This window comes from Protomyctophum bolini, assembly GCF_963924005.1.
Source record: "Protomyctophum bolini genome assembly, chromosome: 21".
Taxonomy (NCBI): Eukaryota; Metazoa; Chordata; class Actinopteri; order Myctophiformes; family Myctophidae; genus Protomyctophum; species Protomyctophum bolini.
The window spans coordinates 9,908,670-9,927,619 of record NC_137882.1 but is presented as its reverse complement, the minus strand read 5'-3'; the positions used below and the strand labels follow the sequence as shown (position 1 = coordinate 9,927,619).

Genomic DNA, 18,950 nt, shown 5'->3' with positions numbered 1-18,950 from the left:
TGTACCACCACAGGGTACAGTATGTTATTGTTTTAACAAGCAGAACCATCATCTGTCAACATTAACAACATCCCCTTTTGAGGAGCCTATTCCCTTCACAGCTGTAAACACAGTGGATATCAATTCATCAAATGCAGTTGGGAGGACGTGTGTTGGAAAATGCCTGAAATGACTGAGACCTGAGACGGGACAATTAATCAGAAAGCAGGTTATATTGAAAGTGAAACTCAATTGCGCTGAGGCAGAACGACATTAGAGAAACTATAGTAAAATACGCACATCACTTCACGGAGGTGCTGGGTTGAAAAAGTGACATAGGAAAAGAGAAGGGAACCCGCACTCTCATATGCTCCAAAAGGTAAATTTATTGACGACGTTTCGAGCCAAGGCTCTTCATCTGGTCAAACTGAGTCAAACAGAGTTTGACCAGATGAAGAGCCTTGGCTCGAAACGTCGTCAATAAATTTACCTTTTGGAGCATATGAGGGTTCCCGTCTCTTTTCTTAGAACGACATTACAGCAGTGATAAAAAAATAAAGAAAATAGTCACGCATAAATCATCTGTGTCAGCTGCCTGCTGCCTTGAGATTGTGGCAGTCTGTCAGATTAAGTTATTTTTCAGACAAGAGGAAGGGAGAGGTTTGGTGTGATTTGAGTAAAAATGACGGTCACGTCGAGACGCGACACGCGACAGAACCTCCATCTGCATACTGGGATGGCTTTGAAATTAAATCAGGAGAGCCCCAAAAAGATGAATTGCAGTGCTGGTGAGTGCTGCAGATAAACAGATGTCTAGGTTCAGCACAGCGTACAGTACGTGTTACCTCGATTTGCATCTTGAGGTGGGTCTTGAAGTTGGACAGCAAAGTGAGGAAGATGGAGAGGGACAGCTCAAAGACCTCTGGCACGGAGGAGACGCCGTTCTTGGACAGGGCCACACACAGGTACTGTTTAATGGCATTGATGAACATCTCGTTGGTCTTGAAAACGGGTCCAGCGTTCTGCAGAATGGACAGCAGCAGCTGGAGCGACAGGACCTTTGAGCGAAGTTCATGGGACCTGCAGCAGAGAGAACGGATAACTTACAGTACTGTTACATTTTTATATAACAGGCTATGAGCCCTTTCTTACACCAGGCGCAAAGTGGACACACAGTTTCTAGTTTCCGACTTGACATATTCCCATTTGTGTTCCCTCAAGTGTGTTGGTCTTAAAATGAGGTGTGGTCAGGCGCATTGTTGGTGCATTGCTATCTTGAGACAGTAGAAACGTATTGATCAATAAAAACGTGACCTAAGATTATGGAGCTCGGGCAGCGCTTGGGAAAAGCACCTTCCCACTAACGCAGAGGCTAGGGGTTTGAATCAACGGCGGTGCATCCAGCTTCAGTGTCTGAAACGAACACAACTGGCCGTGTTCGGGTGAGGGAAGCCGGGCAGAGAGGGTGATATTTGTCTCTCCTGACATCATTATATTGCTTTCTGCATTGTGCAGCCATTCTGGTGAGTCCTGAAGATAAGGATATGCTCATCACTGCATCCTCCCACACCTGCTTCACCTCAGCTTAGATGGATTCCTGCTGCTCCCATAGATGTTTGCGCGTTCACTTCGTGCACCTGAGCAGAAAACGGTTTGCTTCTCTTCCAACTTGCCGAATCTGACATTTAAATGGCAATGTGCCAGGTGCAGGTATCGCTTCAAAATGTATATTATGCACCCAAATGTGAGATGAATCAATGTATCACACGACCTGTCTTTGTGGTATTATAAACAGGAGAGAGATACTCGTCTCACACATGAAGTCTCAGCAGTTCAAGGAGGCAAAATGAGAGAAGACTTGCGCAGTAAGCAATAATTCTTACTGCATAACCTTGTCTGTCATGGATTGCCATCATATGACAGACTAAAGACATTCTCAATGAACAAAACATACTTCACAACAAAACATCACTCAAAAGTAACTATATGAATATCCCAGCAAGGCCAGATGCAATGCTTATCAAAGGATAATAATATAGTGAATACAGTGTAAAATAAAAACTTTGGGCCAGAGGTTCAGCTCTGGCATTCAGGGAGTGTGTGAGTATGGCTGCGATCAAGCCAACAGTGCCAGAGATTAGCTGTTCACAGACGGACGGACACATGGACGGACGGACACATGGACAGAGTGCAAAACATACTCTCTCTCCATGCCTTCGGCCTGGTGGAGACAATGACCATGTATTATATTCAAAGGCATGATGTTTGCCTTGATGCCTGACATCTGGCCTGAATATAGGCATTGAGATGTGCACACAATCTTCTCTGTGAATTATACTCAAAGTTTCCATTTTCTCATAACACAGGTAAACCTGGCTCTTGAAGGCAATGGGAGATGGCTTTCCTATTGATTGATTTCAGAACTAAGTTCTGGATATCTACCCATTAGGTATAGGTGCAGACCCTGTTTAAAACAGGGCTTTGGCAGTAAGTAATAATAATAATAATGGATTTAATTTATAACGCACTTTATATTCGTGAGAATCTCAAAGTACTACAGCAAATGAATAAAAGCAAAAGAAACAACACACCATTAAAAACATTTAAAATAACAGGAACATTTAAAACAAGGGCAAGGCTATAAAAATGCTTTGGTAATATATGATTTGGAAACTTGCTGTGGAGTAGGAAATAATATAATGAGGAGCATTTTATATTTTTTAAGAGGATTAAATGAAAACACAACGAAAGAGGAATGATAAGTGGATTTATGTAGCCTAAAGCCTGAAACATACTCCACACCAAGTACGCAAACTACAGAGACAACACAAAATCAATCCTTCTAAATTACCTGCTATAAAACCCCTTGTTCAAACCCATGTCATACATACTTGCGTTGCCTTACTGTACAATTTCAGATGACACATTCCAGAATGCAACGTGTGACATTGATCTTCAGGCGGCTTAAGCTCTGAAAGGGAGGCAGACTGCAGCCAGATACTACCATCTCCTCAGAAGCTGTTGCAACATACTGTCTGGTCTGATGTGTAAACTCTTTACTCAACCTTGGCGGAGGCACCAAACGGCGGGGAGAAAGTGAAAGAAGACTGAGCTACCGCCGCAAGTGCCGAAACAGTCAGCAGATGGTTGCTAGGGCAACCTCAACAGTCAGCAGATGGTTGCTAGGGCAACCTCATCAATGGCGTCTTCTCCATCAGGGGACTCATCTTCCCCGTCGTGTTTTTCCAACAACAGGCAGATAAAGAATTTGGAGCCTAAATGACACACATTTGGCTGGCTGCTGAGATTGGCTGCTTCTCTGCAATGCGTTCTGTCTCAGCTAAGCAGACTGAGTAGGATTTATGTGTCAAAACAAGAAATGTATCCCAGCTTCTCTGACTGCCCAGAATTTTGATCTTGCGAAATACTATCGTTTATACATTTTTTATGTTATTTGGATGACCCTAAGGATCATAAAAAAACAGTTTACTATTGCAATTTATTTTGGGTCAAACTTTAGATTGACTGGCCTAATAGGGGTGCAGGCTTTGAAAGACAACATAAACCAAGCAACAGCTGTGTGGACAATTATGCATCTATCTATGCACATTGCATTGTATTGTATTTTATGATTTGCATATACTTTCTGTTTTTGTCCTGTTATTGTACCCATTTGGGATTATGGTTGATCTCATGAATGCCTTATAGATTTTGATTTAAACCCCCAGAGAGTGTCTAATAGAGAAAAAAAAAAAAAAGAAAACTGTTACAGAAGGGGGTTCCCACCCAGAATGGGTTAAGTGTTGTATGTTGTGCCCATGTGTCATAAGTTCATGTATTGTCCATGTCTTTTTCTACTTATTGAAACACAGAAACATAAGGTTTTTCAGAAAACCGTCTTGTAGAATGGGTTAAAAGAAACCAAGCCAAGCCACCCAACAGATCCTGTCAGAATCTAGTTACTTTTAGATACAACCACACTCCTGTTTTACACAAAACTGTTTCTATCAGGCTGACCCCATCACATGAGCCCGTCTCGTCAAAGCACAGCATGGCCCAAATGCAATATTGCACGCCGGCAAAATGAGATTACCGTATTCCTATTGGTTCTCACAAGAGGAAACAGCCATTTACGGAGGGCTGCTATGCATCAAGAGACGGGGAGGTGAATCACCATTAAGCTGTGTGACGCCTCATCATCTCCATTTGCTGTACATAGACTACCCATCTAGTCCAGTCAATCCAAGTAAAAGAAGAGGCCAAATTGCAATAGTAATTTTCCATAGTTTTCCCTCCTGCATCATATATTAAAACTTTAAAAGGATAACTAAAGTAGAGTAAAGTCTCAAGACTCAACATTGTGCTGCAGTCTGGGTAAATTAGTGTTATATTGGAGGGACTATGTACACATAGCCAACATATTTTGTCTTTTCCCATTGTTTTTACTGCAGAGCAGAGTTACAGATAAGAGTTCTGGCTCCCAGTTCAATGCAATGCTGGTTTCTTCTAGAACATTGCAATAATCCATACATTGTCCATTGAGCACTAGAGATTACCTGCAGGCACAGCCTATTATATCTTCTGTAAATCTAGCCATGCAAACCAGTGTTGTGCACCTGAGGGGGCATTTATCCAACAGCTTTGTTACAGCCGTTTTGCAGGCTGTAACGTACAGACGTAGAGGCAGCTCCACATACAGTAGGAGTGTGAGTTCAGCCACACCACACGTCTTGCCTTACTTTCTGTAACATCAAGCTCGCTCTGGTCCGTGCTCTCTCACAACAGTGGCAAACATTTTGGCTGCATTGGCTCCCTGCTCCAAACGCCATGAAGAATTGCGTATGTACTGTATGATCAACTGATTTTTGGACATTCTAAATTTAAACCAAGGCAAATAAAAAAGGTAATGTTATTTGGATGGCCCTAGGGATCAAATAAAACCTTGAATGATTACTGTTGCAATTTTTGCTGGGTCAAAACACACAAATTGACTGGACCACTCACTGATGCTATCCCCTGTAAAACATGAGTGCTGGGGAGTGTGTGGTCAGAAAATATCATCTCAATCTCTCCTCTCACGACAGAAATTAGATGAATTAGATTCATACGTAAAAACAAAATCAAAAGACAGAATAATTATTTTACTTTGGGTCAGGTGGTCCATCCGACAGGGGTTTCATGGAGAGCTTGCAGAGCGAGCGAAAGACGAGGAAGGCATCCTTCTGGAGGATGTGGGAGAACTTGGCCCCCGGTGGTTGGCCCGGAGTCACAGATTCCTACCGAAAGTAACAACAAAAGAATAACAAAGATCAGAGGTCAATTATGTGCATTTGCATTCACAGTTTCCTCACCCACTCGGCTTAATCACTGCCGGATGAATTTCTACTAGATAGATCTACTGGAGGTTTTGTTCAAGCTCGATTACCAAGGAGTTCATGCATCGCTATTAAACGCAGCGCTTACACAGATCTTGCAGTTCTTGGCAATCTATTATACATGTCTAGATGGTAAATCAGTAGCACTCAGCACTAACTGACTAAATCTCTTTCATAATCTTCTCTTCTTATTTAGTCAGATGGCTTAATTTTTTGATGCCATTGCATCCCACAAAGTAATTTCACCCAACAACTCCTTATACCCGATGTACTGAATGTAAACTTGATGATGTGACAAAGTTGAAGTTGAGATGAAGTCTGAATAAGTTCCAGTTCCATAACATCTATATATCTGAACAATCTATACATATCTGAACCCGGATGAGTAAAACATCACTATTAGACCAAAGAGAAGTTGATATCAATAAGTCAACGGAAAAATAGCCCAAATCTAAAAAATAAATAGTACATAGTGTACAGTAAATTCTAGGCCTAGGGAGTTGAGCAATGTTTAATTATAACATTAAAAAAATAATGTTTTAGTTTTTTTTAACTACATGAAAACCATGAGCATTTTTCTCATGGTTATCCCACAAAAAAAGAAACGCGTTGTTGGTTCGACAAAATTATTCCAGATAACAATTAGGAAATCAACATATTTCTCACATACAATCCGAACGGGAAAACCATGCCATGGTTCATTCAACTTTGCTCCAGTGTATTCTGACGGACGTTATGAATGGTGGTGTTTTTGAGTGTGATGCTTAGAGTCAGCCGCCACATTAGATAGCTTTACACTGCCTTTTAGACGGGACTCAGGAAAATAAAGAACTTCAGGAAGATTAACATCGACAAGTCGCAACTGCAGCTTTTCGATGGATTTCTATTATTCCTGTCGACCAGCAGGAGCAGCACTGTATGATAGACTGGTCGACTAGCTGAAATTGAAATTCCAAAAATAAAAGAGGGACCATGCCACTATATTGCTGTGGCAATGGCTGCTGGTTCCCGCCTCCTCTGTCTAACCTGAGTGTCACTGGAGGAGACAGACAGCCTGTCGTCGGGCAGAGACGGGGTGAAGCTAGCGGAGATGGGCGTGCCAGGGATGCCATTGGCATGGACATGCTCGCTGTCACTGCCCAGTGTGCTCTCATCCTCCAGGGAGCTCTGGGTGACCTCCGTGACGCCCTCGGTGGGCTCCATCTCCGTTGACTCGCCCTCTACATCAGGCTCCTTGGCGTCAGAGCACAGGTGTGCAGGGTCCAGGCAATGTCCTGCAGAAAAAGAAATAGGGTTTTCCATAAAAAAATACACACAAACATTTCCATACTCATAATTCCAGATTTGCCTGTAATGTTTCAGACCACATTTGACAGTATACATACCGGTAGCTAGATGTTTTTTTTAAATGTAAATAAAAAATAAATAAATAAATTGATTTTGAGTATAGATCTGCAGATACCAATTTTTCCCAATCCGATATTTATATTTTCATAGAACATTTCACTATAGTACAATATCCAAAATCACAGACAATATCCGGTCTAATATCATGATATGGATCTAATATTGATACTAGGCGGACACGTACCACAGTACCGCAGAAGGATACTCCCAATGGGGAACTTCAGGGATCTCAGAGGTGTTTGTGACCTATCCTATCTTTAACCTATTTTGTGCAGGAACCCCTTTTGGTGTTAGCATTATGCTATGCTTTAGCTATTGAAAAATAGCAGATCTGCTATTTTTGAAAAATCTAAGAACGACTGACATAGAAACATAGCGTTTTTCAGAAAACTGTCATTTTCAAACAGACATTTTTAGAATCTGATCTCAGGTCAAAATGAGTTAAAGAATCACCATTCTTCTGTGCGTTAGAATCTGATCTCAGGTCAGAATGGGTTAAGGAAATGGGCTCTCACCTCCTGCTACAGTGTTGACAACCTCTTGCAGAATACTCTGGACAATCTCCTGGGCTCTCTCTTCATAATTTGTAGTCTGTTCATCATCATCCCGTGCGTCCTCACGCTGCTGCGCTGCTGCATCTGCACAGGAACAGACACTTGTAGAAGACAAACTTGCATACACTCAAGACCAAAACCTGCATATCACCATCAATGGAATTGTCTTTTTGGCTCTCTTCCTACTATCGAATGTGTACTGTGCATGTATTGCGCCCCAGTGGTCCATTACTCCTACTTGAAGCCTTACTTTGTGCCGCTGCAGTGCCCTGGTCCGCCTCTGTCTGCTCGTCCTCCACCGGGCAGAAGACGGAGCCGTTCTCCGGGTCAGGGTTTTCGTCGGCGGGGCCCGACTCGCCCTGGTCCTCCTGCTCCCCAGACACAGCCCTGCTGCTGCCCTCGGGGACGGGGGTGGATGGGGTGGATGGAATGGTAGCTGTGGGTGTGACAACAGGCCCGTTGGCCTCCTGGACCGGGCCCTTGTCCTGGCCATGGATGTGGGTCTGGAGCTGGGGGGAATCGGGCTGCTCTGTGTGCTGCCGATGTCTCTCTCTCTCTAGCTGCTTCGCTTCTTGCAGCTGTCCAGAAACACACACACACGCAAAAAACAGACACACACAAACACACACACAGAGCACACAAACAGCCATACAAACCACAAAATCACAGCTCAGTGCATGTATTCACAGATAACGGGCACACACACAGACACACAGAGACAGAGAGAGGATGGTTAAGACAATAGAAACGAGGCTCATCATACCAATTCCAAGCTTCAACAGCCTGCCAATATTCCCTGAAGGCTCACAGAGCCCAAAGCACAGCCACAACGCCTCCAGGTGTCATCTGGGGACTTTGGGACTGCAGAACACAAAAAAGGCTCCTCTGTGCCTCTTTAAATATCAGAAGTGTGTCAGGATGGATTATTTTATGAATGAGCACTCATTGTGAAGTTGGACATGCTACCGAGCGAGTGGTGAGACAAGCTGTGTGGAATCGATTCATGCTCTCTCACGTGAACACAACCTATTTCCGTGTGTATTTGTGATGGTTAAATGGCTCATACAGCATGTCTGATGCGTCATGCTTGCTGCTTATTATGGGGAGCGCGGGACAGTGATGCTATTTTGGAGTTCAGAGTTCCTCGGTTGCTGGATGGGTATCCAGAAGCACAGTATGGTCACTGGCAAAATGATAAAGAGAATGATGCCAGCAGCACTCAATGTTCTGTCCGTCAGGTGCGTCTTTATTTTAAAGTAGGACGGGTAACAGGACAATGGGAATGTGTTTCAGTTCTATGCCTTCATCAGTGTAATGAACTGGCAAATTCCAAATTTATAACATTGTGTAATCGTTATGTAGTCGTTTTGCATACTACAAAATTGAAAAAGGTGGAAAAATAAAGTAAAGGCTATAATTCGGTTCTAAGCGAAACTATTCAAGAACTTTTGCTTTAGTGTTGATCTCTGCATAGAGATTGGAAGTGAATGCAAGATGCATTATTATGACGTTCATTGCAGCAACATAAAACATTACAAAACGTCCAAAAGAAAGCGGAAGCATTCATTGCAAGCAGTTAAGGTCAATTATATCTATTTTGATTTATGTTTCAGCCAAGCTCAACTAATTACAGCCCACGGTGCAGTTTCAATCCAAGTGCATTTGTAGGTTTGTCCATGGAACATAAATAAATCAAACCATTAAAAATATGGAAACAACCAAGCCACTAAGAGATAGGAAAAGCATGTTTCAACTAAAGAGAGGCAGGCCACAGATGGAAATATAAACAGCATTAAAAAACAATGGTGATAGATGGTAATCCTTTACTCTGCTCCAGATTAGCTGCTAAGAAAATAACCATACCTAATCTTATAAATCTGCCAGGCCCAGGGGGGGGGGGCTGATGATCAATGTGATTATGTTTTAGCAGAGGTGGTCCATTTTATTCTTGACATTTCTCCACAAAAATCCATCTTTTTACTATGTTCTGCCAAAGCAGTCAAAACTGTAGGTCACATGATCCACCATTATACATACAAACGACTTTTGTTTTTGTAAAATCTATTTATGCCTCGGTAGATTTAAATCTAAACATCTAAATTCGACGACGCAGCGGTCCAAGCAAAACAATTGCTATTGAACGAGGGCGATGGTAACTCGGCCAGACACACGCAGCTACACTTGAGGGGACAGCCGTATCAGAGCGAACAGAATAAGCTCATTATTTAAATGCCACCTCAGTCAGGCTGAGACTGAGGGATGAGAGAGAGAGGGAGGGGGTGGGGGGGTTGGGGGGACTAAAAGACCGTCTGTGGGACTGCACCACGCTGAAGCAGGAGGTGACAACATATCTACACAACATCACAACACAAAGTGCATCACCATGTGTGGAACGACCCAACGCTACACGGGCAGCGACAACGCGAGTCTGTTCCCATCTCTGCCTCAATGTCTGCCTTGTCTTTCCATCTCTGTCACTGTCTGTTTCTTACTATAATGTCTTTCTCAGTCTGACTCAGTCTGACTCAGTCAGCAACTCAGCACCAGCCTGTCACCGCTTTGAAATAAGTCTTTTGGGTTCACTGGATATACAACAAACAAACAATAACAATAGTAAAGTGACAAAACTGAGAGGCATGGCTGCCGTAAAACAAAAAAAACACACACGCACGCACGCACATTCAAGGCGCCTGCAAGTGAATGAAAAAGTAAAATGTGAAATAAGTGCAAGGGAAGCAAGATGATTTTTAGGCAAGTCAACGAAGGCCACAACAAGCACGGTGGAACCACATGGCATACTGGCTCCAAAGCTGGAGCACAGGAGGAAACACATGAGTGGGTGGGTGGATGAATTAAGCCTGATACAACACACGCACGCGCGCGCACGTACGTACACACGCAGGAGAGTTCAGAATTTAGATCAGGCAAGTCACAACAGTCCTGTACGCTTTACCTGGCGGTCACGCTTTCTGGAGGCCAGAGACCAAGAGAGCTTGTGATTTGTAAGCTATTGTGTCCAAGGGGTGACAGGGAGGGGGGAGGGAGGCAAGTGAGGGAGGAGGGGGGGGGGAGGAGGGGGAGTGTCAGTTGAAAAGAAAAAAAGATGACATTAGAGCAAGCTTGTTTTGAATGCAGCACCTTAACCAGTTAAGCCTTACATACTTCTACTAAGCTCACAACGTGTCGCATTGTGATGTGTTGTGAGCTTGTATTTTTGCCATTTCTTTTCTCTCTCTTTCTTCCTATTATAAAAACTGACTTTTTTTGGGGCCATAATGATATGCCCAAAATATTGACGACAGGTTGAAAGTGGTTAAAAACCTGTCTGGACTGGAACAAAAAGCCAATGTTATAAATGAACTCCCTATTCCTGAACAGAACAGTGGTATGAGTGAACCACCTAACTAGTACAGGCTCATTGTGTCCTATAAAATAATGCCACGTCATTGTCAAAACAACCCTTTATAGTGTGACTTTGCAACTGAAACCCAATGGAATTGTTGAGTCAAGATTCTGTACACTCAGTTTGCAGATTGTTTCACTGACTGCTATACATTGCTGTTCCCAAGCAATAGAGTAGTATAGTGAGTGTTGCCACCTTGTTTCCTGTGTGCCTGTGCGTGCGTGCGTGCGTGCATACAGTATGTGTGCCTGTGCACGTGCGTGCGTGCATGGTACAGTACTGAAGTGTGAGCACATACTGCTTGGTTCTCCATGCGGGCGAAGATGACATTGAGCATCTGTGTGAGGGTGGCCTTGGCCGTGGTCTGGTTGATGAGGTTCTTGCTGGCCAAGTAGATGTTGTAACACGTCCGCACTGCCTGGAGGACAGTCCCCTCGTGGATCTCTATGTGCTGGGACGTCACAGCGGTCAGCAGGGCCTAAGAGGGAGGGAGGGAGGGAGGTCATCAATGTGTCCGTCCACAGACAGACTGGCAAAAGACTTGGTTTTATAATGTTCTAATTTTGATCATAAGACCCAGTAACTGAATGTCAAGTCTCCAGGTTGTCTTCAGAATATGTAGGTATGTACTTATTTGTACTTCTTTACTAAGACACACGTATTAGGAGTCATTTATTTCCAAAGACCCTCATAAGTCTCAGAGTGTACGAATGGAACCAAATGGACCCGTAAGTTACGACATGTAATGGACAATCAGGGCTACTGTAGATCTTTATGTAATATTATTGTCCACACATTATGTCCGTGGCAAAAATTGATTTGACAAAAATGTCCACCACAAGCCAGCATGGCTTTTTCTTTTCTCCCCAATTTAGTCGTTATGTCAATTAATGGTAAAGTGGGAAGGCACTTTACAACTGCAACACCCGAGCATTAGACAGTAATCAATACTGTCTGTATAGCTCAATCAGGGAAATACTGTGTTTTCATGGTATGAATGGTTCAGATAGCAATGTTCACCTGTGTTGTGTTGCAGAATGTGTGACAGATACGAACTGTTAATAGTGTTGATATTGTTGAAACATGTGTCTGGTAGTGATTTCCACAGAGATTTGCGACCGTACTCTGGGCTATGGGCTCAAGCAAGTGTGAGTATGTGGGGCACACACACAGATATATAATATAATATATAATATAATGAATCACTATCTCTCCAGACAGACACACATGCGAGGGAAGAGTAGGCACACCTTTATGATCTGTAGTTGTACGCCTTCATCAGTCTGTGGTCCCTGGAAACAAGCGCAGATGGTCTCTATGATTCGGTCGATCAGCTTCTTGCCCGGGGCAGTGTTGTCCGGGGCACTGCCTGTCAGGTGACCGTACGCAATCAGCTTCTACACACACACACACACACACACACACACACACACACACGTGATGTATACCATGAGATGGTAGCCACTTTCTTCAGATAGTCATGATGACTTTCACTCTGCTAAATTCAGCTTTAACTGAATTCAGACATTACTGATGATGAAGCATTCAAACATGAACTACACTGCTCAGTGCAACATGGCCGACATTGGATCATAGGCATCAATAGACCGCGGAGAGCACATTAAATACAACTTAATGGGCTGTATTTTGCGTGTCTTAAGTACCAGGTCTTATTCCCTAACTTGAGTAAACTAAAGACCTGGAGGCGTGATCAATGCTCTTTGGCCACTCAGAATAGCCAAATGGCATTGATCACGCCTCCAGGTCTTTAGTTTACTCAAGTTAGGGAATGAGACCTGGTACTTAAGACACGCAAAATACAGCCCAATGTCTCATAGACAAACACACACTTGGGTTTCATTCCCCCCCTCCCCGACCACTGACCTGTAAACAGTCGAGTGAGGTGATGACGATGCGTGGACATTTGGACTGACACGCCAGCTCGAACGGCAAGAAGTATTTGTCGGCTTCGACGAAGTTGGTCTTCGACTTGATTGGCGGTAAAGTGCTGGAGCCCGATTTGCCATCTCCCGTGGGCGGACTGGGTGGAAGAACATACAAAGAGAGAGGGAGGGAGTGATAAAATAAAAACAGTGATCACAGTGGTCTGTTCTGTCAACACAAGTCTCCTGTTTGACATGGGGCGCATGTTAACCCATTCTGAACGGGAACCCATTTTGGTGATAGCATCATGTTATGCTTTAACTATTGAAAAATAGCAGATCTACAAGCTCATAGCGCGCCACCGAGTGGCGCGCTACGAGCTTGTAGGTCTGCTATTTTTGAAAAATCGAAGAGCGACTGACATTTTTTAGAATCTGATCTCAGGTCAGAATGGGTTCATCAGACCAGTGTGTGTCCAGTGAAAACCTCGTATGAATCTGATCTCAGGTCAGAATGGGTTAAAGAACCACGTTTGGTGTTCACTAATCACTACCACTTCAATTCGTACCGATATCATGTCGAGCAAAGTGCTGAGCCTTTGTTTGCTAAGATATAGGCAGGGCGGAAAGAAAAGACAAATGCTGATCCTCGCATGTCCATCCTTCTGGTGATGAGACATGCTAACCTCAGGGGAATAGGTAGGTAAAGTAAATATAGTTTTCTTATTACGGTGTATTCAGCATAGTGTGCTGGAAATACATCTCTCCGGCTTGGTAGAGGCGTGGTAGAGGAGGCTTCATATTCAACGACTAGGCCTCGTTTTTGTTTTTCGCTGAGCGAGCATCCACCAGCCATGGGCTCATAACTGCACCATTAATCAAATGCTTTCGCTTTGGAGGTGTAGATGTAAAGAATGGCATGTCTCCGAAGCATCCCCCAGCAGCCATGGAGGTACCACACCCAGGCTGCACTGTGCACTTAGTGGAGGAGGGAGATGGACACAAAGAGAGAGGGCATGGTGCCAGGGTGCTTTTTTTTGTTTATGTCTTGGCAGAGAAAAAGGATGACATCAGCTCCTTTAGAGGGGTGACCTCGCAGAGGAGAGGAGAGGAGAGGAGAGGAGAGAAAAAAGTCAATAATAGATCAGATAAAAACATAGGCATATCTGGATGCTCTCCAAGGGGGGACATATGTGTTCTTCGGTGCCTTTCGCACTTTCCCATTTCCTTTCCAAGATAGTTTGGGAGATTCTTTCCTTTATTGGTAGCAACAGAGGAGAAGGGGAGCAGGGGGGTGACATTCAGTAAATGGTCTTGCTGGCTGGGAATCGAACCGGGTACTCGCTGATCGGAGCATTGTGATATACACCCTAGCCATTCGGCTATCAACAACAAACATTGAAGACAAAAGTTAGGACGCAAATTGTGATTGGCCAGAATGAGATGAAGTATAAATCTGATGTCATATGATACATCCAGCTTTTAGTTTACCGTCCACAATTACCGTCCACAAATAAATTAAATTCCCAATGAATGGAGAATTTTATGTCATAGTGTCTGAGCAAATAGGCATAGTGTCTATTTTACATCATGATGATGTACGATGATCATAAGAGTGCCCCTCACTTCACACGGGTGTGATTTTTTCTTTTACAATGACATCACATCACAGCAGAGCAGTGATTCAGCTAAGGTTATCAACACTACAGTCTCACCTACTGTGTAGCGTGTCTACGGGGAGCTGTTACCCTGCTCCTGTAGTTTATTTATGGACTTAGCCAGCCTGCCCCCACCCCTAGAACCAGCCAAACCTCAGCTTTTTGCCTTTTTTGTTTGTTGTTGAACTGATAATTTAGCTGGTGTTATATACAATCAACCAGCTATATTGTAGCAATCTTAATCTAGTATTTTCAGTTTGTCTGTACTTGCGCACATACTGTATGGCACCCCAGTTAACCAAGGATATATCATCTTGTACATCTTCCTTCCAAGCCCTTAGTCTAGAGCTTTCAGATGAATTGGATATTCATACTATGGACCTTAAGTGTACTTTAGTCATTCAGCTAGGGAGGTGGCGATGGCTCCTGAGAGGTAGTCTTCCATAGAGCTACAGAATAAGCTAAGCTTAACGCTGGCAGTGTGTGGAATTTGTCCAGTATAGGGAAAGCTGATAATGGCCATTATATGATAAAAAGGAAGCGCTTCTGGTTCTGAAGTGGTGCAGGGACTTGTGTTAAGGCAGTGAGAGGGATGATACGATTTTGTAACACAATCATGCTAGCTTCACATTTTCGTAACATCTGAGATTTGCACAGGTGGAAATCCTTAATCGTTTTTTTGTGAGGGCACCTTGTACCTACCCCAGGGGACACAGGGAGAACATTGAACTCCACACATAAATACCCTTTTGCCAACACTACCTATAGGGTAAGGGCTCTGATGACGCGGAGGAGAGAACACGCCCTCAGCGGGAATCGAACCCAGGACCTTCTAGCTGTGAAGGTCAGACATTTATGATGTGTATACTTAATCCGAAAAGCCTCAACCACCACAGACCCAGGAGTCTCCTTCAAGACAACATTGGTCTCCCGATGTGGTTTTTCTGTTCATGTGCGAATCAGAGGAAAGGAATGTGAATGGAGAGAGAGAGAGAGATAACAAGAGAGGGAAGGAAACACAGAGAGAAGCTGGCAGCAGCGAGGATGGGTAGAGGTCCTAGAGGAGTGGCAATCATGCTACATTTCATTCCAAGGCCTGCGTTACTTGGCAGTCCCCACACACACACACACACACACACACACAAACACACACACACACACACACACACACACACACACCCCTTTGGCAAAAGGCCAGGGTTTGTGGTGGGACTGGGACCCATTAACAAGAAGGTAAGGGCCGAACACAAAAACACACTACAGGCTGCACAGAGACAGATCCCTTCACTGAACACAAGAATGACTCACAGCGATTGAGAGAGAGGGAAGGCTGCTTGCCTTGAATCTCACAGGGCCACAGGCAGACAAAACCATTTAAATTACTACCTGATGGGAATTAGCTTTTTCTCCCCAATTATTATTATTATTTATTTTTACAATTTTAGTTATCCATATTCGGGCCAATAGGGTATTATGGCAAATCCCTTATCCCAATTCACCAATGTAGTCCCTATCACTGTTTGTCCTCTACTGGCTGGTCTTGGGGGGAGGTTATGGAAAACACGCGTCTCCTCCAAAACTTCAGCAGCTGCTTCTTTTCACCCGACAGTGAGGACTCTAGAGTTTACACTGGGAGGGAGGGCGTAACGTGTGATGAGGAGCACGGAACCATCTCAGTACCGCACTCTGCTGAACTGACATGGAGGCGTGGAAAATGCCACAGACAGACACAGAGGGATGTCGTTTTAAAATCATTCAAATCTGCTTACCTCAATCTTTCCGATTCTTCTTTGATTTCCTCTGAAATAGAAAGGGGAGACAGGGGAAGAGAGGTTAGTCAAGGATCAGCCTAGGGGAGAGTAAATTCTGCCCATGTTTTACTAAGCTAATAACACCAATGGGAATAACAGCATAGGTTAAAGTATAGCAAGCACAGAAGATTTGTCTCGTTGACAACGGCCTGAGTTTCAGAGGCTCCTTCAGAGCACATGCTCCTTCCTGAGCACATGCTGTCTGGCATGTTTACATGCATCCGAGATGACAGCTATAGCAAAAAAAAGAGAAAATCTCCCTCAAAGTTGTTGTTGTGCATGCAGCTGTGCTTTCAAGAGGTCAGGCTCAAACAGGAGTAATGTTACGCGCATGTCATATACCGGTACACTCGCTTGCATGCTTCTTCACTCACTTTGCTGATATGGAGTGAAACCTCAAGACACACTAAAGGTTATTGTGCATGACATTAAAGGTGATTCAGAGTGAAACCTCAAGACACACTCTTTTTGTGTAAACATGAGTGTGTTTTTTGTGAATCTGATGGTTGCTATCGAAGTGACACACACACACACACACACACACACACTGATTTCTTTCCCCCAGAGAGAAAGAAAACAGATCAATGTGGTAACACTATCACACTGACCAATGGTAACACAGTTTACACACAGTAGAAACACAGTTTAGGTTACCACTCGCCCAGACATGAAGGAAAGGGTCAAAGCAATGACATATAGGAGAAGAAGAAAGAAGAGACTGTTATAGTGAGATAATGGTGAAACAGAGAGGCTCAACTGAGGCACCACGCAGTCATTCAGTATAATTCTTACATAGCAACAGTCGCATATGAACCGTCTCCGTAGCCGCTTTCAGCTTTGTGTTAAATAAAAGGCGAATTCTGAACCAGCTGTTACTTTATGATGACACTGTATCCATTGATCACTGGAAGCGAAAAAAGAAAGAAAAAATACTCCATGCCGAGCGTTCCATACCGATTTAGCGGTTTTACCCGTCGTGCGGGCCAAACGGTAAATCTCTTCTTCAATCACTGCCACTCCAATGACCAGCAATGTCTGTCCATAGGGTACCAACAGCTGAGTTTTTAGCAACCATTACGTGATTTCGGGTGGTACAGTACAGCAGAGACGAAATGTTTTTATAATCGTCATGGGGGCCCGCCTTCTCCCCCCGCTTATAATGTTACTGTGGAATTCTCCTTTAAATTAAGCATACTTTGTACGAAGGTTCATCATTTAAACATATATGTTCATCTTATTAGTATCTTCAGAACATGTAACAAGACATTGTTTATTCTCCGGTAGAAAACAGCGTAGAAAACAGCGTAGAACACCGACGTCACCGTGGTTAGCGAAATACAAGGAAGACCTATGCCAAATTTCCCAATGGGTTTCAGGCGTTGACAATAAGGATTGCCCACCTATCCCTGGCAAGTAAAGAAAACTTTTGGGAAGGTGGAGTTTGCTTTCGGGTTGCACGAACCCGGAAAGTACAAGATATGCGTCTAAAAACCTGTATATGGCCAGAGTGGCCACTCTGACAGGCCGGCAAGGCAGTGGGCATGACCTTGGGCAAGTAGAACATGACCTCAGTTTCCTGTACCTGCCCAACAGGCAAGTGCCTCTGAGACTTTAGTGTCAAGTAACCCCTGGGTTCCCCCAGGCTTTTCTTTTTGAGCCGAATGCGAACGAAAATAAAAGCCTGGGTACAGAGGCTGTGACCCACTGGCCCCTTGATCCAAGTCCCCATCTATCACTGTTCCTGAAATGTCTGCAACCTGCTTGCGTGTGCGAGTGTGAGTGTGAGTGTGTGTGCGTGTGCGTGTGTGTTCACAGCTATCTGCGTGCTGTGGAAAATCAGTGTGTGGTGCTGATGGCCGTGGAGCAATAGGCCATGAATGAGTCAATCAGTCAGTCGTGATTGGGCTACAAGGGGAAAAGCAAATCCAAACGTTGCCAACCCTAGGACTCATCATCAGTGGAGGCCACGTCCTTCATGGCAGGAGAGCGAAGGTACAAAATGAGTTACGAGAACATTGGCTTTACATTGGCTCCACAGACATCATCTTTCCTAAGAACCCTTGTACGTTAATCAGAGCTAGTTAGTTCAACATCCTGCACGTCAGAGCGCTGGACCCGAACAAGGTGTTCTCGAGCAAAACAAAACATCCGCAGCAAGCCACAGAATCGATGTGTGTGGCGTATGGCCTTTTCTCCGCCGTTGATGAATCACTCTCTCAGCAGTCGGTCTAGCATTCAATCTCAAACTTATGAGTCCCACTGAGGATTTTACTCTGCAAAACGCAGGCTGTGGTCGGAATGTTGCCAGAATGTGGGCAGAACCGAAGGCTTGGTTGTGAACTTGCGATGCGCTGACCTGTTCAGAATTGGATTCATGTAAACTGATCTGCGAGGTACACCACCAGTGACACAAATTCATTCAAATGAGTGTTTAACCCATTTTGACCTGAGATCAGATTAAAAAAAATTCTTCTACATCCTGACAGTTTTCTGAAAAAGCTATGTTTCTATGTCAGTGGTTCTTTGATTTTTCAAAAATAGCAGACCTACAAGCTTGTAGCGCGCCACTCGGTGGTGCGTCAATTATCTAATGTGATCCTGGGCTCTACACACCCTCCACCAACCTGGGGAGAGCAACGGACTTGAACTCATGCTTCCTTCATGTCCAAGTTGCTCCTTCACACCTGACAGGGGAGAGTTTCCCTGGTTGGACGTAGCGTGTGGAAGGAACACGTTATTCCAACCAGTTCCTTTCCCCTCCATCAGGCGCCCCGGCTGGCCAGGGGGACTCAGTTTAGAGACCAGGATTATTGCATGTTTTTTTGTGAGGGTACCTACCCTAGGGGACACGGGGAGAACATGCAAACTCCACACAGAAAG

General features: G+C 44.1%; 1 protein-coding gene across 1 annotated transcript in view; it reads right to left on the bottom strand.

Moving 5' to 3' along the window:
* arfgef1 (ADP-ribosylation factor guanine nucleotide-exchange factor 1 (brefeldin A-inhibited)) overlaps nt 1–18,950 on the bottom strand; it is a 60,492-nt gene that overhangs the window by 23,314 nt on the left and 18,228 nt on the right. The window contains exons 2-10 of the mRNA XM_080794276.1: nt 16,029–16,059; nt 12,603–12,759; nt 11,969–12,115; nt 11,017–11,196; nt 7,566–7,893; nt 7,277–7,399; nt 6,381–6,628; nt 5,125–5,255; nt 825–1,059 (exon numbers count right to left, since the gene is read on the bottom strand). Of these exons, the coding sequence (XP_080650402.1) occupies nt 825–1,059; nt 5,125–5,255; nt 6,381–6,628; nt 7,277–7,399; nt 7,566–7,893; nt 11,017–11,196; nt 11,969–12,115; nt 12,603–12,759; nt 16,029–16,059 (1,580 nt within the window). The remainder of the gene's footprint in view (nt 1–824; nt 1,060–5,124; nt 5,256–6,380; nt 6,629–7,276; nt 7,400–7,565; nt 7,894–11,016; nt 11,197–11,968; nt 12,116–12,602; nt 12,760–16,028; nt 16,060–18,950) is intronic.